Genomic DNA, 21,098 nt, shown 5'->3' with positions numbered 1-21,098 from the left:
TCAGTTGTAGAAGGGGGTCAGGGTGAGGGCGACGGCGACGGCGATGTATAGGGGCGTCAGAAGGGGGACATTGTGAGAATTGATGGTTTGGTTTGATTTTGGTGTTGCAGGGGTATTTATTTCTTGCTGTTGGTCCTAGGTACTAAGATATGTTTCTCTTTCTTTGTTCTGTCTGACCAATAAGGATCAATGTCTGCTCGACTAAACAGATACTCGTAGTCTCACAAGTAATAGGAATGAATGTTAACTATAATCTACACTATGCCATCGCTAGAGCATCCATCCCATCAAATACCAAGTTACATCGCACAAGAAGCCCGCTCGACGCAATAATATCAACATAGCCTCGTTCGAACAATAATAGATGCTTAGACAAATCGGGAAATCATCGCTCCAATCCCACTACTCAACGCCTTGAGAACAATGCTCTGACATCCCAGGAAAAAAATCAGCTGTGTCCATTGGTATCGACGCTCTCCTTGTCCTCCTCCTTGACACTCCCGGTACTCGTCTTATTCGACCCGTCGGACCCGTCCTTTCCGCATCCTTTGACCAGAATATGTCGCTGACGAGTCAGTGGACAACACCACAAAAGCGTTGGGAGAGGCCTACCTTCAATGCATCCTTGCGGGAGAAACTCTTGTCGCAATGCGTACAAGGAAACGGCTTCACCGACAGATGGATGCGCTTATGTCGCTTCAGGTCGTGGTTCCGGTTGAAGCTCTGCGGGCACTGGTCACACTTGAACGGCCGGTCGTTGGTCGGCCCCGGCTGGTGGATGGGATGCGGGGGATGCCCTCCGTACATCTGCTGCATGCTGGCCACGTGGCCACTGTTGAATCCCGGGAGAATGCCGGGCTGCATGCTGCCCAGCAGCGACATCTGACCGTTCGGACTGTGGATGTTCGTCATGACCGGCCCGTTCATCGCCGGGAGCGAGTAGGACGGCCAGGGCTGGCGCGAATAGCCCAGGTGCGGCGGGGGCCCCGTCGCGGAGAGGGCAGGATTCGACGATACGCGACTCGGCGGATGGACGCCGAGCCCGGGCTGTCCGTAGGGGGGGAAACTGGCCTGGTGCGGGCTGGGGATCTGCTGTGCAGCGCCGTAGACGGGCGCCGACTGCGGCTTGGGTCCATATGGATCATTCGATGGGAGGGGCAATCCGGTGGGACTGCTGGCCAACATCGCGTGCGTCATGGCGGGATGCTGCTGCTGCTGCGGGGTCGCGGTCGCGAGGCCCGGCGGAGGAACGGAAAGCGGTTGCTGGAACGGAGGGAGGTGGTGGTGCATGTCGTACGGCGGCGCCATGCCTTCGGTCACGGGAGGAGAGGTCGGTGGATTTCGGCTCAGCGGGTGTAATGTCGACGGGGAAAACGAGTCCCGCGTCGCATATGTCGGGTTTGTCCCCGTACCCCACGGCTGGCGCGACGACGCGGTGCCAGGAGTACTTCCGTAGCCACTGTGTCCCGACCAGTAAGCCGTTCCATACGAGGGAGCGACATCCGGGGACGCAGACACGGCGGTTGTCGGCGCGCTCGTAGTCGGAGCGGTCGCCTCGCCGGCCAGAGTCGATGCTGGCGGGGTCAAAAGACTGCTCACACTGGGATGGGTCGGAGGGTGCGCATTCGACTGGAGCGGATACTTGGGGGTCCCGACGTTGATCTGGAAGTTCGGAGGGGGCAGCTCGAAGCTCGGAAGCGAGGGCGCCGCTGGACGCCGGACGTTCAACGGCGGCGGGGCGTTCAACTCGCCCAACGCCGTCCCCATGCCCGGCGGATGGAGGGCGAGGGCAGCCAGGGTGGCGGAGGTGTCGCGCGAAAAGGCGACGGGGTGGAACAGCTCGGCCGTCGAGTCGGCGGCTGGAGAATGGGACAAGGAGGAGGACAATCCGTTGTCGTCCCCAACAGCCCAGAATCGACTGCCAGACAGGGCCCCAGAGACGATGTCTGGAGGATCCAGGAGGGGCGAGCGGATCGCGATGAGCGATCGCGGTAGATCGAGAATTATGCGTCGATTGAATTGATTCTTTTGCCCGTCTCGGTTGGTTGAGAATCTCGTTCGCGTCTCGTTCCTGGTGTTGGGAGCTTGGACCGATGGTAGTGTACCCGACTGATGTTCAGGGTCACCCAACGGTTATACCGAGGACATACTCTGACCTCTTGGATTAGGTGAAGACTGTACAAGCGCAGGCCTGAGATGCGCAGAGCAAATATGTAAAAGAGGCAATTAAAAGGACGATATTGAATTCACCAGACGTCAAGAGACATGCATTGTCTTGACAAGCCGACCGCGCGATCAGAGGATACGACGGCGGCCGAGTCTATTTTGGTAATAATTAGCGATCAGACTGCGCGAATGACACTCGATGCAGATGGTCAGGTATCGAAGTAGAGTCAGCAAAGGAGCAGACTGAGAGATGGTATGGAGTTGTTGTGACTGTGGTGGTGAGGATGGCGATGGTGATGGTGATGATGACAAGAGATGAGAGTCGATCGATCGTGGTATTGTATTATTAGGACTTAGAGGACACGAGAGAGGACCTAGTAGTATGGAGTAGTATTGTCAGAGTAGAAGAGAGAAGGGAAGAAGCGAAAGGCAGAGCCAGCGCCAGTCAAATGATATGATAATAATATAATAAGAAGAAGAAGAAGATAATAGCCAGACAATAAGCACAACAACAGAGCAGAGAGAGCAGAGAGAGTATCCAGACCACTCCACGGCCGAACCAGCGACGGGTCTGGCCAGCGCGGGGGAGGAATTTCGGGTGGGAAATTTGGTTTAATTTGGGTGGGAAAAAAAAAGGGAAAAAAAAAGGGAAAGAAAAAAAGAAAAAAGAAAAGGAAAAAGTAAAACTAAAAAGAGGCGACCAAAACGAAGAAGAATGAGGTTTACCTGGGAAAGCTAGCCTGGAGGGTCTGCACCGACAAGAAGACAGGAATTGATTATTCTTCTTGAGTCCTGTATCAAGAAGATAGGCAGTCTTGAGCTCAATTGCAGTGATGAAGAAAGGACTATCACAACTTCACAAGCAGGACTCCCATGGAGGTACCTAAGAATGATCCCCAGTCAAAGAGGGACGGACTGGACTGATCATCAGCAACGTGGTTGACAGGGCTCTCGTCCAAGATGGACAGGCTACTAGTAGTACCACTGACCACTGTACCAGTACCACTCTTACCAAAGGCAAATTGCCCCATTGTTCTGGTCATTCCACGGCTGCCCATCCGATGGTCAGACCTGGACTACTCCATGTGTCTATCTACTGCAGGTAACTACCTAGGTATCGATCGAATAGATCACCCTGACATGATTGGACGATAACCATTCATCGCTGGAACAATTGAATGTACCATCATAGCTATGTACTTCTTTGGCGATATCGGACAATTGATGATCAGGAATCATCGAACGCATTCTCTAACAACCCAGAGTAGGAAGCAGAATCCATGTGGAGTACTCTAGCTGTCGACGATCGGACGGCACAGGACCAGCAGGAATCTTGCTCAAGTCTTCCTGTATGGTGGAGCAGAGAATAAGCTTAGCAGTGATGTGATGTGATGGACGATCGATTGCAAGATGTAGTACTCTGATCTACAGTAAATGTACGAACCCAGGAGCCTTCTAAGGTCAGTCCAGTCTACTACTACTACTTGAGACAAAAAAGCAAAGAAGCGGGCACTGGCAGCGACGGTATTGTTGTGGGTGAGATTACCACTACCATACCTATGTACGGTAAGAACAGACGTGAAAAGGGGCAAGAAGGGAATCTTTGCTCCTTGCGTCGGGTTCAGATTGACAGTTCTGGAGGGAAGGAAATCAACTGCTTATGATAAACTAGGATACAGATGAAAGCAAGGCAGAATGTCATTCTGTTCTTTTAAGTGGAGGACTCTTGCCCACCGAAGAATGCTCTGGACTACGGATTGCTGGCCATAATTCCAGCACGACCAAGGATGCTCAGATCGCTAAAGTCTGGACAGTGGTAAGTTTTAGTGTCCAGTCTTCATCTCCAGCTTTGTCAGAGCATCTTCCTCTTCGACAGATCCCGTCATGGAGGGCAAATGTCCCAGGCAAATGTCCCAGGCAAACGAACCCAGAGTCTGGTTCGCCAACCCATCCATGAGGGTCCTACCGTCTGATTGGTCCTTTTTGTCCGCGCGGCATCACCCGAGGACGAGGTCACCTGTCCCTTGTGAATCTGGCGGATGAGATAGGACTCCCAGAAGACATCAACAATATGCAGACTGTAGAGTACTTGAGTCAAAAAAATAAAATAATAAGATAGATTCGGAGCAATCAGCAAATATTATTAATACGAGATGCACCATACCATCTGGGAAGCCTCAAGCGAGCGCACCAGAGAATCGGATTTTCTCTGCCAGTGCCAGTGCCAGTGCCCAGACTGCCTGGGCCCTTTCCTAGAGTGGGCACTAGTCCAAAACGAGCTCACAGGGACCCACACCCTTACTCTGCCGGTCGGCCTGCAGCAGTGGTCGGTCCACTCACTTTGCCTTCTGTTGTCTTTGACACGCACTTGTCAATATTGTTTTGTTTCCTTCTCTTCATGTACTCGTACCCGTACCTATGAAACAAACTATCCCGACCAGTGAGCACTTCTCATCGAGACATCTGGATAATGGTTGCTGGTCGACCCAGAGACCGAAGAAAGAAAGAAAGAAATGATACAGTCACATGATTAGCCCCAGCCTTCGTCCCGGTGACCACATTTCAGCAATCCATGGTTCCCAGAGACTAGCCGAGAGCTGAGCGAATCAGGACTCGAGAAGCCGGTCTCGGGCCTCTTAGCTCAAGCTCTAGGCTAGTCTCTTAGCTCTTTGTCCGGTTCTAGGATCAATGCAGTTAGCCAGTCTTTTTATTATTGAGTGCTTGTCCAGTACTCTGGAGGAGAGTTCAGCTGAACCTAATCCTATTCCATTACCTGTAACTGTAAGTGAAGTTGTACGGTGGCCCATGAGGCTAAAGCCCCATGAGTAACTGCCGGGAGCACCAGTCTGTCGGTGTCGGGGGCGTTGTCGAGGCAGATCTGGGTGGCTGCCACGGTGACAGGTGGCCTGAACTCTCCCAGAGTCTGTGACTGAGCTGGCACTGTCACCCTGGTATCGGTGACAGTGATAGTAGTGATGGTGATAGTGATGCTGTTTCGGATTATCCGAGGTCGGACTGACCTTATTATCAGGCTACTGCAATGACCGTCAGCTCGGCCGAGGATTTCATCCTTTCTAACCGCAGCCCTTCTTTATTTACTCTCTGGCCTCAATGAGCAGCTGAATCTGATCTCCTATCTACTCCTGCAGGCTGTTTTGTTCGATTCTTTTTCCATTTACATACCAGTACCAATCACCTACACAGTCTGGTCGTGGAGAATGCCTAATCCTGACCAGTTACTAGTAGTAGGCCGAGGCTACCAGCAGTAGTCCTATGCACGTCCAAACACCACTAGCCATTGCACCTATCACAGCACATCTAAGGCGGAATTACCATCGAGAAAGGACCAAGGCTAAGGCACTAAAGTACGGAGTAGTACTAGGTAGATAACTAACGGTCGGAAAAGGTTTACGTCTCTGTGGCGGTTGCTTGAGATTGAATAGTGGACACTACCCTGGTCTCAGGATTGATATTCATAGTCGAGCAGTTGTGGACATCTCCGTCGTCTATGGAGTAGTGTCTACGAAACGCTGGCTACAAGCGAGTACTATGATTAGAAGTTTGTAACACAACAATAGCTTAAATCACCACCACTGCTAGAGGAAAGCATAAACTGTAGTAGTAACTTGAATCCACCAACCTGCAGTCCAACGGTCAAGTCACCGTTCGAGTTTATTAGACAAGTGAAATCTATCTCTCCATGCATCGATAGTACACAAGGATTTATCACCTATTCCAGTTACTCCGTAAGAACCGGTGTTCGTCCTGTGGAGCGAGGACTGGACTATGGCCACCAGCTCGGACTCCTGCATCATGCAAGGATCCAGCGGGGATGGAGTCGCCGCAATGTGACAGACTGACAGCGCAGAGGCGGCTGGCTGGTCTCTGCGTTTCGTTGCGTCTGGGCTGCGAGTGAATGTCTGTAGATGCTTGAAGTGTTTAATTTAATTATCATTCATCTTGAAGATGGACGAGGACATGAAGAGGAGAGAAAGTTGTAAATGCCAGTCGACTGCCCATATGGACTCTGAGTCTGGATTGGCGAGACCAGTCTAGACTCACCCGTTCATCAGATCAACAGGACGATCACGGTGGAGGGTCAATGGGATCCATTCCAGGAATGATATGCTGCATAATCTTGATCGTGGACAGTTCACCTTACAGAGCATCTACATACACATCGTACTTGTATCGACTCCCCGGGTGATCCTCGCGCAGCCCCCTCTGTCCCTTCCCATACACCCGCTCGCGCGCCGTCAGGGCCTCCGCCTCCGCCTCCGCCTCCTGCGCCGCGTACAGCCCTCGCCTCCTCAGCTCCGGAACCAGCAGCTCGACCACGTCCTCGAACGTCCCCGGCGTCGACACATGCCCGAGGTTGAACCCGTCCAGATCCGCCTCCTCGATCCACCGCTCCATCTCGTCCGCAACGGTCGCCGCGCTGCCAATCGCCACGGGGCCCAGCCCGCCGATCGACGCCTTCTCCGCCACCACCCGCGGCGTCCACCGCGGCATCTCCTTGCTCGTGGTCGTGAACGCATCCAAAACACTCGCGATCCGGCCCGCCTCGACCGAGTCCGCCGCCGTGATCTCCTGGTCCAGCGGGATCCGCGAGATATCGATGCCCGTCCATCCGCTGAAGAGGACGAGCCCCCCGACCACGGACGCGTACTGCCTCAGCTCCTCGTACTTGGCCTGGGCCTCCTCGTCCGTCCGCCCCAGGATGGGCGTAAACGTCGCAAAGAGCTTGATCGAGCGCGGATCCCGCCCCTGTTCCGCCGCCAGCCGGCGAATCCTCTCGACCTTGGGCCGCAGCACCGCCGGCGAGTGGCTCGAGACGAAGATCGCCTCGGCGTGCGTGGCTGCAAACGCGGAGCCGGCTGGCGAGGTGCCCGCCTGGAAGAGGAAGGGCGTCCGCTGCGGTGACGGGTCGACGATGTGCGGCGTCTCGAGGGTATAGTATCTCCCCCTGTGCGTGATGGTGCGCACTTTGTCCGGGTTGATGTACGAGTCTGTCGTCGGGTCCGGGGACACGGCGTCCGACGCCCAGGAGCCTTCCCACAGTCTGTGCTCTGCGTCAGCGTTGTCATCTCCATCGAGGCGCAACTGGGGAATGTGACAAACTTGTATAGCACGCGCAGGTATTCGTCCGCCTGCAGGTACCGCTCATCATGCTCGATGGGACTGTCCAGCCCGATGGCCTTGAACGCCGCTTTCTTGTACGAGGTCACGATGTTCCATCCGAACCGGCCCTTGGTCATATGGTCCAGTGTCGAGAACCGCTTGGCCAGCAGGAACGGCGCCTCCGAGGAGGTCGACGAGGTGATTGCGAAGGTCAGGTGCTTCGTCACTGCGGCCATGGCCGAAATGGGCTGCGCAGTCACATCAGCATCCCGCGTGCCCTGTGCTCCGGGGTTGCCAGAAAACAGAGACTTACAATCGACGGATCCGTCACGGGCCATTGCGCCGCCCGGCGAATGCACTCGTCCAGCTTCCCCTGGTACGTGTCATGTCCTCCAAAGGTATCAGCCAGGAACAGAGCGTTGATTCCGCCCCGCTCCAGAAGCTTCGCCAGCTCGATCCAGTACTCCAGGCTGCGCTTGGTGGCCGATTTATCGTTGGGGTTCTGCGCACCATCCAGGTCAGTCAGACCCAGATCGAACCGATGATGCCAACAGCCCCGCTTCTTACTTTCCACTGCCCGGGGGACAGATGTCCCACGGTGCTCATATCGAACGCATTCAGCAGGATGTGCTTTTTCTCCGTGGCGGAGCCGCTCTGGTCAGTAGGTGCACTACCTGCGCTGTCTCCCATTTCGACTTTAGGCCTTGCGTTTGGTTGTCGAGTCTGAGCTCCCTGATCCGATTTCGTTGACAGTAGATATACCCCTCGTTTTTCATCCCTCTTCCATGGGAAACAGGTGGCTGCTCATGACCCCGCACCCATTCGCCATTGCTTGTGATCATCACGCAAGATTCGCCATTATCTCCACAACATTCGCGACCTGCTCAAGTCGCGGCTTCGAAGGGTGCTGGCCTCTGCAGTGTGTGTGACTGCGTGGGCGGTTTCTCCGCAGTGTGAGTTGATGTGCATTGCGCGTGTGGTGCTGACAATTCCATCATATCTGCTGAAATTGCGAAATGATTGGTAAACTCAGTCTGAGTAGTACCGTAACTGTCACCGGGGAATAGATCATAGGTTCGAAGATATCTTGTTTCATAGCATGTGTCATCGCCGTAGAGTTTATCCAAGCGGTTGGCAGTTATTTTCGCTGCATTCAGTAGAGTTCCATCATTAGTCTACATACTGCCCTTCATACATATTTCAGGCTGCAAAACTGCCAACTATTATACTGAGAGAATTATATCATCGTGGCTCTACTTCTCCGGATACACCTGCAGGATTGCTCTATCACCAGGCTCAAGATCCCTCGTTTCGTCTGAGTCGCTGATGTCGGAGTTACCCTCTGCCCTTTTCGAGTTTCTCCTGTAGACTGTTAGACATGATCAGGAAAATGTGACAGAGCGCATACTCCTCTCGTTTCGTGAAGAACTGAATGACATGCGCCAGTATAATCAAACATATGGCGTTGCCGAGTACGAACGAGTACCCCTTAGTGAAGCGAGGAGCCTCGACGGTCTTGAACACTAGCAACGGCGTCCACGCGGTCGTTGATTGTGAGACAGCATTCAAAATGATCAGCGCCGCCGCTCGTTCGACAGGCGAGTATCGCAGTTGACTATTAACCCAGCCGTAGAGCACACTGGACATAGCGACGGCAGAATAAGTTGTGGAAAATGCAAACCAGAGTGCGGACTGAGGAACATCCCATACGACGAGTATCACCAGCCCAATGATGTTCCAAGTGTGTGCGATGGTGATAGCCCAGGCAGGGCCGAACAAAAGATCCGATGAGAAACAGATGAAGAGTGTGTAGAAGATCCCCAATGCTGGAGAGATCGCGTTGAGCTCGTTGATGCGACTGGTCGAGAATTTCTTGAGACTTTTCAGCCAGAGCAGATAGCCTCCTGTAGTGGTGTTGACGCTTCCGTTCCAGAAGAAAATATCCAGCAGGAGCAAAGCCCAGAATTTCCAATTGCAAGCAATTTCCAAGAGCGCTCTCCATCGGAAATGTTCCTGAACGCCATGTCCTGCTCGTTGAAGCCGCTTTTTGGCGAGATCAATATCTGCCTGTTTGAGGACCAATCTATTCGGCTTGTCAGGAGTTCCGGGTAAGATCAGATATCCCAGCAAGCCGATCGGAATGGTGATGATTGCACAGATAATGTACATCCACCGCCACCCTGCCAGGCCATGGACACCGTCAAGCCTTGTCGATGTGCCAGCTTGGATCAAGCTCGATGTCAATGTTCCGAGAGTGAGACCAACATAAAAGCAGCCGCCTCTACGGCCGATTTCATCACCGCGATACCAAGATCCTGGACGGCAAATGTGAATTGGGCTTCCCTTCTTCAAGACTTGCATGTTTCACCTACCGAAAACGTAATGCATGCCGGGGAAGAATGCAGCCTGCCTTGCTCAGCTGAGATCGTAGGAAAATCATAGAATGAGTTCAAACCTCAAACCACCCAACGAGAAATCGGTAAGCCATCAACTCCCCGTACGAGGTCACTCGATACTGCAGTAACGTAAACACACCCCATGATACATCCAAAGCTGGAATGATCCAGGACATTGGAAATTTGGTGAAGAGATACGCGAAGGGGATCTGTCCTAGAACTGCGCCAACGGTGTACATTGTCTGCAGATGGACGAGCGCATTTCCGTGAAGGTTCAAATCATCCGAAAGACCCGAAACGTATGCGTTGTCTGAAAACAGGATTAGTCTTGATCGAGGAGGACTTGCCTATGACCTACTGATGTTGGATTGGTCAATATATTTGGTCCAGTACGCAAGAAAGGCATATGGAACAATCAAGAGATCCAGCTTCAGGATGAGCTTCCGTTCCTCTTTTGTATCATCGTCTGCAAACCACTTGATGTGATACCACTTTCTGCGTTGCACTGAAGCCATCGCAGCAATTGATCCGCGAGTGGAATGCCCGGCGATTATCGCTAGTACTGATAATTGAGGAAGGCCTGTTCTAACCGTTCCAGGCCTGGCAGAAAGCCTTTGAAGGGATTTATATTGACTCAATTGCAAGATGCCACTGTCGATAACAATGGCGTGACGTCTATACACCATGCTCAAAACGTCGTGGAAATTTCCTCTTGTCTCAAGAGTTCTGACGCACAGAACTTGACTGTGCCTTCGTTATGGATGTCGTTTAACTCAATGCCTGGATGGAAATCGGAGAGCCAAGGATCGTGTTAGAAGGTGGGGAAAAGACGTGCTTGTCTAGCCTGCGCAAATGCAGTACCTAAGCGCATACTGCTCATTTCACACTCTCCCCACTGGTTCAGCCTTATCTCCCGTCAACTTTGACTTCTCATTATCGATGTTGAGCCTGTCGACTGAGGATATCTCGCCGTAGCGCTCTCGCAGATGTCTGGGTTGACGATGGTGTAGCTGTTTCCCTCCCAGTTGTCGCTTCATGATTCCTTATTCACCCAAATAGTCAAAATGGTCAAAATAGCAGAAAAGGGAATTCGGATACTGATACGGTCGTATCCACACTACCACTGAAATTGAATATGGATAGACGAGCTGATCCATATACTCGGAGTGCTTCAGCGGGCACCGAGACATCGCGAAACCGAGCCACTTTCTAGACCAAAGATAGCATCTATCTAGGTCCTCGGAGAATGAGGAGAAGTGCCATACTTAGAGACAGCTGGCTTTCAAATGTGACATGGACACTGGCAGTGCTCAGAGCGAGAAAGATCCATGATGGACAACAACAGCTTTCAGTCAGCATCAGGTGGCACATGCGAAACCACTTCATTCTCAAAGCTCAGACCTCTCATATCCGGTCGCCTCATTAGTCTAATCGAACTAGACGTTAATGAGTGTCTCCAGGACCATATGCGTTCAAATGAACTACTTTTGGTGGGATGGTGGAAGACACCATCAAGATCAGAGAAAACCGGAACCTGGACGACATGTCTCACAGTTTCGTGACCGACATGTTTCTTCTGACTCCCTGTTCTTCATTATTCTCTTGAAAGAACGATTCCAATCGACGTGTAGCCGCGGTCGGAAGACATCAAGAGGAGCAGCCGGGTAAACAGTGGAATTGCCGGGTGTCGTTCCGATGACGTCGACTCGGCGGGGTTGATGGAAACACAACGCAACCCAGCGACATCAGTAGCACTCTCTCCTGAACAAATCTTCTATTCCATCGCTGAACACGGTGCTCGGCTCCCTTTTATCAATTGCGAATCTGTTCCAAGCGATATCCTTGTGCGTTCGTTTCTTCTCCATTTCTCCATGTTTTACGGACAGCTTCTAACTACCCCTCTCCGAAGGTCGCTCCTCACATCTGTGAAACCTCGCTCTGTTAACGCATTCAGACCGCTCCACTGTTCATCCGTCAACATGTCTGGCATTAGCAAGGCCTGCTGCTCGTAGGTGTTTTGCAATTAGCGTTGTCATAGCAGAGTGATCGCAGAGTGATCGCAGACTGACCGCATTCAAGGATCCCTCCCATTGTTGCCCAAGGCTACCAGGGCAAAGGTGAATACAAGACAATCAATGGAATGAAGACATGTAGGTCAATTGTGAACCTAGATCTGGAAGCAAAATAACCACTGACATATGTTCAGACGTTACGGGCCCCGACTCTGCCTCCAAGGCCATCCTGATCATTTACGGTGGGTAATCGTTCATCCGTCTCTGCCCACAGATAATCAGCTAAGAGTGACTTGAAAAACAGACATCTTCGGCTTTTTCCCTCAGACAATTCAAGGCGCCGATATCCTCGCTACCTCGAGCGAGCAGAAATACCGTGTCTTCATGCCAGACTTCTTTGAGGGCCAACCCGCGGACATTACCTGGTTCCCTCCTCAGACCGAAGAGCACAAGCAGAAGCTGGGCAATTTCTTCCAAACCAAGGCTGCTCCTCCAGCAAACCTGCCCAAGATTCCAAGTTTCGTTGATGAAGCGAACAAGCTCGCTGCCAGCGGCAAGGGCTTCGAGTCCTGGTCTATTCTCGGATTCTGCTGGGGCGGAAAGATCGCATGCTTGTCCTCTGCCAAGGACACCAAGTTCAAGGCCGCGGTGCAGTGTCATCCCGCCATGGTCGACCCTAACGATGCTAAGAATGTCACTATCCCCATGGCCATGTTGGCTTCCAAGGACGAGAATCCCAAGGACGTCGAGGCTTTCGGTGCCAACCTTAAGGTTGACCATTACGTGGAGACCTTCCCTACCCAGATTCACGGCTGGATGGCGGCTCGGTCAAACCTTGAGGATGAAGAAGTTCGCAAGGAGTATGAGAGAGGTTACAAGACTGCTTTGAGCTTCCTTCAGAAGCATGCTTAAGTATCAGGGGTAGGAAGGAGGACATAATGTTATCATCTCTAATTTATATGAGTGACGAGACAAATTTGTGAATAGTATCATGACCTTTTTTTCCAACATGCGCCGAATCAACAGTCTGGTATGAGTGACGACTGTAAGAATTGTCTCTATAGCTTTTCATTCCGCTCCCTCATAGTTCATTATGGGCAGCTGGACTTCCAGATTCGGAAAGGGGTCCCGGAATGCTCCACTCGGTTCGCGGAATGAGAAACGTCATCGTTTATCCGCATCTCTCTCTATCTCTCTCTCTCTCTCTCTCTTTTCTCATCCTCAACTCCTCGCAACAGTCAAGCCATCAAATCATCGATTGATCCTCGCGTTTTATCTGCTTGGAACTCGTTGTGTGGCCCTCTTTTGCTTAAACACTCATGGATCATCTTCACTTTTTATAGTCTTCCCTAGAACATCGCAGTGTCCTTCTAGCCGATCAGGTGGCTATAGTTATCTACATCTGATCGTACGATTTGATTCAACATGTTCATGTCTTGTCGAATATTTTTATGACATCAGCCTTTTAACTCCTTATCAATACCCCATAGAGCATTGAGACCGTATAAAGATCCTCTTACTCTCTACATGATTTTGCATGATTCTGCATGATACCATGATAGGTTGAACGACATAAACGCCACTCTCCAAGAATTAGCGTAAGTAATCTGCAATCTCGTGCTCATCTTCTCATCAAGATCCCAATATCCATCCACTCACCTCCTGGTACCCACCCAACTGACAATTGACCTAGATCAAGATGCATGTATTATCTGGCAGGCGTCGTTCAGTTTCGACTGCGACGGCTTCTGATAACGGCGCGAGCAAAGCAACTGAGAGCTCGCCCAGGAGAGCTTCCTTCTCGCTTGAAAATAGTCGCGATCACGGCGCTTCTGGAAGAAACATGTTGCGTAATCTTTTCCAGAGACATGGCGCTGCACCAGTAACGGAAGATGTGTTGGCAACGGAAGTACCTCAAGCGTCAACCGAGAAGCACGGAAATGTAGGTTACTTTCTCTTTCGTAGCGCTGCTGGTCGACAACGCATACTAAATACTCTATCAAGGACAAATCTACCACGGCTTCGAATGCCCAGTTAGTAAAGAATCGGGGTCGACAAAATCACAACTCCTCGGGTTCTTCTGGAACCAAAAGTACACATCATCCAGACGAGCACGGCGAAGGAAAGGATGCGTCAAATTCTACGTCTGACACTCTTGCTAGATCTCACAAGGGCCGTGCTCACGGAACACCTTCGTGCGAGACTCATCTCACCAGAGATGATATCCATGCCATATTTTCCGGGGCACCATTCTTCCTTCTAGAAAAGGGCAAGCATGGTCTCTGGTATCCACAAGTAATATTCCCATGGGATGACCACGACCCTACGATTCAGCATCTATGGGACAGAAAGCTTCTTCCTCATCCATCATATACCCTATGCACTCTTCATGCCCATCTCCCCGTCCCCGAAGGATGGATGCTTGAAGGTGACGCTCCCGTCCACTTAGACAGTTGGAAGAGAACCGGTGCACCAAAGAGAGCTACATTCGATATTGGTATATTCGAAGTCCCAAACATGCTTGCTATGAGCGGGAAAGAGCCGGGAACTGTTGGCTTTCGCCATTTTCTGGAGCTTCCAGTGGCCGATTCCGTTCGGTTTGTTCCCACCGGAAAGGCCCGACTCCATGCTAATTTACTGCACCTTCCTACCCTACCAGCCGCTGAGGCTGACGAGCTTCTGGAGCATTACCATGAGCCCTACTCGCTGTGTCTCGACGGTACTATCCATGAACGAAAGATGCTTCTTGGCGATGGCCCTTCCGCTTGGAAAAAGATTGGTCTGCGGGATATCAACTTTAAAACCTTGGTCGACCGTCTTCAGACCTTGAGAAACCTCCGTCACGAGTTACTGTATGAGAACACGCAGAAAACGATACTCGATGTGGAAAGTGCACATGCGCGCCACAGCGATTTATTTACCAAGTTTCTTCATCCGCCACCCCGATTCGTGCTCACGGATCTTGATACTCGCCACGGCCTCAAGGCTGAGATCAAAGCGTTGACCACGGTTTTAGCCACACCCGGGGCATGGTTCGACTTCAGTCTCGTCGAGTGGCGTTTCCGCATCGGCCAGCTTCTTTGGGAAGCTCGTCCCCATGTGGACGCTGACTTCTTTGATCCAAGTACCATTCAGAAACCCTGGGTTCATCCGACTTTGGAACAGAAATGGTTTCTGATCCAGATGCTCCTCGCCGCGGAGCTACTTCTTCGCCTGGACGCTATTGTCAAAGTTGGGCTGGTTGAGACCTCTAAGGATGTCAATGTCTCTGCTCGAGATGTGGATCATTTCGATAAGCTGCGCAATCCTAAAGTTGACTGGGACTTGGTGGTGTTGCGCCGCTTCTTCGACAGTTTCAAAATATCCTGGGGCGACTGCCAATCCGGCGCAGTGTCGAATGCTCCGTCGCAGCCGTCAAGCCAAGAGAAGCCGATCCAAAAGTCTCATCACTTTTCATTCTTTGAAAGCCTAGCACGCAGGCATTCTGTGTCGCCTTCCCCACACTCCGAGGTCCCTGGGATATTCGAACTTACACCCACTCATGTCGAACAGCAAGTTGAAGGGCTTTTGGTGTTTGCCGAAAACATCTGTTGGCCTCGTGTTGATTCGCTCAGAGAGAATTTCGAATCGAGATTACAGGCCGGAGATTTAGATCAAAAGATCACGAACATGTTTAACCGCCCTGCGTGTAATGCATCAATGGAGGACCCTGCGGGAGGAACCACCAAAGACGACATGTTCAAACGACGCTCTACTCGCCTGCTAGTAGCCCTCAGCTGTCCTTCCAGCGACCCTCCTAACTCAACGATGGGTGGTTGGATCACGCGATGCTGGCTTTCTGGCTTTGTGATTCCGGGCAAAGCGATCAACCACCTGCTCATGGCTACAATACTAGAGAATGATCAGGAAGCCGTTGCAAGACTCGGACCGGTGGCCAATCTATATGGAGGATTTGCTCACAGTGGAAAAAGTTGGTGGAGTCAAGAATGCATTGTTGGCCGAGTACTTTCCGCCCTGAATGGAACCAAGGCTTGTATGGGTTGGATCAGCAGCACGAACATTCCCAAAGAATATCAAACCCAGGAGCCCCTCGACGATACCTGGTTTGAGGTTATTGTCAGTGACCCGCCCACTGGTCTGGGGAAACCACGTATCAAACAAGGAAACAAGATCTCCGTAGAGTCGACACCGCTGGGACTGGGATCGTTGACCAGTGACGAGTTTACTTTGCCGGTGGACGATTTACCTGATGCTAAGTCACCAGTGGATGTCAATTTCAACGCTTTGACCTTTTCTACGAAGGAAAGCCGGCGAAGTAAACACCAGCATGCAATGGTGGCCCGCAAGGCAACCATGTCTTTCTCACTGAGCTCGGGCTCCAGCACACCCACAGCCGATGTTTCCTTCCCATTAACATATAACGTCAATTTTGTCACGTCGCATGCGTGCCGTTTGCCTTCAGGGTTAGCGTCATACCAGCACAAGTCGTCACTTGATAGCGAAGACGACAAAGGCGATAGATCGCGGTCACTTTCTCCCGCCGAGGCCTTCTCTCGAAAGCACGGACGGCTTCCAGGCCACCCACTGCCTAGCTCATACAGGTACAAATATCTTGCACTGGATGCCTTGCCAGGTCCCGAGGAATCAACGATAGGGAAGGTTTTTGAGCATGCAGGCTTTGATCTGACGGTTGACGAGGTGTTCATTGTCGATGCTCGCCGATCTGCGGATAAAGAAGCGTTGGCAAGATCATGGTGTGCTTCGGTTGGCTACGATGCCATCATCGGTAGAACTGGGCGGACATGTCTCGGGTGCTGCATTAGAGAAGCTCGAGCTCTGGCGGTCAAAGTGGTCGTTCGCGTGGGTGATTAGGAGATGCCAGGCTGGAAGGCCTAATTTACTCGATTTTGCTGGATTGCGACTCTTTTACTCGTTGAGAATCCGTCATGGTATCTGCAGCTTCTACAAGACCAGATCTTTTTATGTTCTAAGGTAGCCTGTTAGGCCATGGTCATTATGGGATCACAATCTCAGCACGCGGAACTTGGAAGTACCTCGAACGAGGCAACCCCTTTATCCGGTTAATCGTTTAGACGGACAAGCTCGAGGATATTGCCAGTGCAACTACAGGGTTGCTGAAAACCCGAGAAGTGTGTATGAGAGTACAGGATTGGGCAACAAGATCAATGACCAACGGCGGTCCCGAACCCAAAGATGCAACCTTCCCTTTCTGACATCAAAGCAAGGCATACGATTGGACGAAAACAGATGATGGCCGATGCCACGTTCACGACGCATTACTGATGATCATGAAAAGACACGTAAGGGTGGAGGGGATTCTGGATACGGATTACGGAGCAGTCGAGCATCAGAGCATGTCTGCATGCAGTTAAGTGCCCGAAGATGGTGAAACAGGCCGGCGTGCGCCTCAGACTGACGCACCAATCGAGCGTCTGGGGCCGCCAAGAGGCTCGCAGATATCTTCCGTCTGCAAGTCATAGGCACAAGGAAAAATGACATTTTGCGCTTGGGGCGCTCGACACTTCTCTAACACGAGAAGAATAAAGTATTCATCTAATACTCACACAGCCATCGTGATTCATGACAAGCTTCTATGGAACTTGCATGGCGTTATTATATTCAGGATAGATTTACTCTTACTGTCTTACAGAGCACTTTGGCATCAAAATTCTCCCTCGCGTACACTCTGTGTCTAGATCAAGGTCCTCTCTCGGAGTAGCCCCTCAAGAGTGAAGACACAAGGCTCGTCTAGCCAGTCTACGAAGCGCCATCACTGCCATTCCACAAGCTGAATCAGTAATCTCTCAAGAAAGTGACATTACCCGGAGTAGTTCCATCTGTATCGAGAAATCATTTTAAAAAGGAAATGCAGCTTGAATGGCGTCCACAAACCCTTGGAAATCAAAACGTCTAGGAGGATACAGGAAGACTCCACGAAGTATGGAGGTACCAGCAAATTCTGGCATACAAGCATGCGCCAGTCTCAGTTTCCAGGCACTCGAAAGTCCAAGTCGAAGTGCAAGTGAAAGAAGGCCCAGTAATTTCCGGCGCAATCATACCTATTTCCCACTGTCTTGACTCTTGACATTGTTTTCAAACTTTCAGGGTCTTATTTCGGGCAAATGGCTACCGTAGGTACCCAACGTACCTGATTGTGCGCACGTGGTGGGCCCAGAGCAGAAGATGTTGTACAAACCTGCTATCAGTCCAATAGACCAATCCTTATTTAATGGACTCGACGCGAGGACCGATAATAGTACCCGCGAAGATACTAGATCCTGTGCAGGCTGCGAATCTTGCGTCTTGACATTATTATTGTTCTCTGGAGGTACGCCCAAGGCCGACAGAGGAAAGGAAATGAGTTCAATGCTACTTAGTGGGCCACGACGCTATGTGGCGCCCATCAATAACCGGCGATTTCCCCAAAGGTGCAAAAGGCAACAGGAGCAAAGCCGGTTCTGGGTAGATAGCTGTTCGGTCGTCCTGACTCCGAGACAGGATGCTGATGATGGCGAGTGTGCATGCTCGCCTTCGGTTGTGTAGCGCGGTAATCTATGTACCTGCAGTCGGAGCAGGGACCAAATTGTACAATCAGCCGAGAGCAGAGCAATCGTTAATTCGTTATTATTGGTTCTAGGATCGTTGCGCAGGAGGACCAAATGGTCAAGTTGGTGTGTACTGCTTAATGTAGTTTCCGCAATGCACACAATAATGATTCCTTGAGGCGCAATGAGAGAAATGACTCGAATTCGAATCCGAGTTCGAAGCTCGGACAGTGACTGGAGCACCGACCAGACGTGTTCATCGCAATTTCTGAGACGATCTCTGGGGACCTCGCTTACGTATATCAGTCTCCGATCCCACTAGGGGACGCAGCAAGTGACGAAAGGAGCAACATCCACGCTACCCTCTCCTTTGCCATTGACTGTAGACTTCATCTTATTGAAGTCATCAGAAATTGGTTCAGAGATATTATCTGCTGACGTAATCCGGAACTCGCCTGCACAATTCTTGCAAAGGGAGTAGATACTGTGTTTCAGACAGGTGTATGCTCTAGACCATTTAGAGTTGAGACAGCAAGTTTAAACTACGCATGTATGAGGTGAAGGAGGTACGAAACAGGACCCTGAGTGTGGGAGAAGAGCCAAGCACTATGGTTGCGTGTATTGTGGGTACGTACTTTACTCTGGGTAGACACTAGGCTGGGACTTGATAATGTGCTCATTGGTTTGTAGCTATGATATTTATAGTAATGGTTGCGATCTTGAGCATAGCTGCATATCTAACGATATGACATGGTCTTATTGTTATGAACTGGTGCATACTGTTCTCCATGCAGTATCTCAAGATGGGCAGATGGTCATAGTGTCCAGCTTCAATACTACATGAAGCTGTCTTTTTATCTCTTGCTTTTCTCTAAACTCAAGTCTCTGAGATATCAGACTGTACCTTTGGACTTGATAGATCAATGTGGGTCGAGACTACTACTGCCGACCATTCCCTTGGGACATGACATCAAGTGAAGACACCTGAGAGTATCTTCTAATTGAGTCTTCAGTTGATGGATAGACTGAAGTTTTCAGTTATGCGCACTGTGGACAGACTATGTTAGTTATCTTATTAGTCATTACCCCTTACAGAATCATACAGGTGAGATTTGCTGGCCAGAACCCACATGACACACTAGGATGCAGATTTGACCCTTAATTAAACATTGACTTTGGGGCCCACCCCGTACCAACAGATCTGTACTCTGTTGTATTGTTTCATCTTTCATTCATCTTCCATATCTCATGTTTGTCACTACTTACTACTCCATGCTATTCATCCAATCTGGCTGAGATCATAGTGGCATGATATCTTGGTGATGTTACCACTGTATTCACAAATTTGGAAAGATGGAAGCAATAAATTAGACATGATCCAGGAACAGGTGATAGATGACATCTGAGACACACCTGGTAAGGCACGCAGGCAGAAGCCTTATTACCCATGGCCCATACTTGGCCCTGGATCACCAATCATGAACCATTCCCGGATTCCGAAGCCCAAAAGATGACGACGAAGGGGCTTCTCGAAGCTCGACAGTGTTCCAGGATCCATGTTGCTCTCTGCTGCCACTAGGCCGTTTCTGGAAATCCCTCAGACTCATCAAATGATCCAACCCAATGAACGATCAGCACACCTGGTGGAAGACATCTCTCAAGATGAGCTTAATGTTGATTGGCCATGATCCCCGACTGTTGGCCAGGCACTTGGGCTCATCGCAAATATGCTCAAGGACATGGGGGTGAAGTTCCTCATGATTACCTCCTCAGATTACCTAGGCAAAGTCCACTAGATGCTACTATCCTTCATTATTCCTGAACTGGAATGGTCTTTTAGGCCTCACAATATTAATGATTGACAACTTCCAGCCTTTGTGATTAGGAGACCATTCCCTTCGAGTAGCGTGGTTTTGCTGGCCCCCCACCTGAGGTAGTTTGGTGCCTGTCATCCATTTGGGGGACCATGGTTTGCGGTCCTCAACCAGTCTTGGGTGTTTGATTGATGGGATCCAGGGGTTTCTTCGTCCTTGACATGCATTCGGTATGGTGCGATGGCGAAAGAGAAAAGGAGATGAAGCTTGTATCGCTCATCCAGACCACTCCTACGTGATGAGAGAGGATCATTCGCCAAATCTGCATCTGACAACAGAGACCACAGTCGTTTTCACTCCCTACGACTCTATAGCAATCAACCAGGCATCCATATTCAGGAGATGAGGTTTCCTTTGCCACATTCCTGAGAGCTGGATAGAATGGGTGCCTTAGAATGTTGTGAAGAAGATGATAGCAGGGGACACTGGACAGCAAAGTATGGTACGGAGTACTAAAATTAAAATCATTTTCGACATCTTTTACTACTGTTTAGACTCGGCGTTTCATGTTATGATTAGTTTGATATCGACATCTCCTTAGCCACAGGGACTTTTATTCAGCCATCTCTCCAAATTGCCCTAAGAGTCCATTCAGTGACTGTAAAGGAGACTGGTTTCATCATCATCCTATTGCTTGTCCTTCTTCCTCTTCTAGTATGATTAGTATTATGCTCTTTTTTAGCTGCCTTGCTCTCAAACTTCACCATTTCTTTTTTTTGTGTTTATTTTTAATTTTAATTTTTCATTTTCGTCTTTTTTTTTTTTTTTTTTTTTTTTTTTTCCTCCCCTTTCCCTACTAGCCTACCTTTTCTTTTCACCTTTAAGATACCCAACCTTCTCTTCTTCATCTGTCCCTTATACCCATTTCCGTGCCCACGACACTCAAGCGAAACTCCTTCTCCTTCCTCTTCTTGAAAAAAAAAAACATCAACAAAAATATACCATTTCTTCACTACTACCTAT

The 21,098-nt window shown here is 50.4% G+C and overlaps 4 protein-coding genes across 4 annotated transcripts; 2 read left to right on the top strand and 2 right to left on the bottom strand.

The window, feature by feature from the left end:
• Positions 1 to 448: 448 nt before the first annotated feature.
• CDV56_102137 (xenobiotic compound monooxygenase, DszA family) lies at positions 449 to 7,977 on the bottom strand (the record flags this gene model as incomplete). Its single annotated transcript, XM_026755756.1, has 8 exons — positions 449 to 565; positions 613 to 2,109; positions 5,910 to 6,072; positions 6,229 to 6,294; positions 6,344 to 7,228; positions 7,288 to 7,535; positions 7,601 to 7,789; positions 7,855 to 7,977. 8 exons carry the CDS (start codon positions 7,975 to 7,977, stop codon positions 449 to 451), a joined length of 3,288 nt encoding a protein of 1,095 aa, XP_026610036.1.
• Positions 7,978 to 8,540: 563 nt separating this feature from the next.
• Positions 8,541 to 10,198, bottom strand: CDV56_101820 (putative MFS transporter Seo1; the record flags this gene model as incomplete). Its single annotated transcript, XM_026755439.1, has 5 exons — positions 8,541 to 8,649; positions 8,696 to 9,602; positions 9,660 to 9,693; positions 9,743 to 9,993; positions 10,042 to 10,198. The coding sequence occupies 5 exons, from the start codon at positions 10,196 to 10,198 to the stop codon at positions 8,541 to 8,543; spliced, it is 1,458 nt and encodes a 485-aa protein (XP_026610035.1).
• Positions 10,199 to 11,662: 1,464 nt separating this feature from the next.
• Positions 11,663 to 12,607, top strand: CDV56_101500 (dienelactone hydrolase family protein; the record flags this gene model as incomplete). Its single annotated transcript, XM_026755119.1, has 4 exons — positions 11,663 to 11,691; positions 11,763 to 11,833; positions 11,890 to 11,937; positions 12,000 to 12,607. The coding sequence occupies 4 exons, from the start codon at positions 11,663 to 11,665 to the stop codon at positions 12,605 to 12,607; spliced, it is 756 nt and encodes a 251-aa protein (XP_026610034.1).
• A 787-nt stretch (positions 12,608 to 13,394) lies between these two features.
• On the top strand, positions 13,395 to 16,567 carry CDV56_100889 (uncharacterized protein; the record flags this gene model as incomplete). Its single annotated transcript, XM_026754508.1, has 2 exons — positions 13,395 to 13,637; positions 13,700 to 16,567. 2 exons carry the CDS (start codon positions 13,395 to 13,397, stop codon positions 16,565 to 16,567), a joined length of 3,111 nt encoding a protein of 1,036 aa, XP_026610033.1.
• Positions 16,568 to 21,098: the final 4,531 nt, after the last annotated feature.

This window comes from Aspergillus thermomutatus, assembly GCF_002237265.1.
Source record: "Aspergillus thermomutatus strain HMR AF 39 chromosome Unknown NODE_369, whole genome shotgun sequence".
Lineage (NCBI taxonomy): Eukaryota > Fungi > Ascomycota > Eurotiomycetes > Eurotiales > Aspergillaceae > Aspergillus > Aspergillus thermomutatus.
This window is presented reverse-complemented; position numbering and strand designations above follow the sequence as displayed.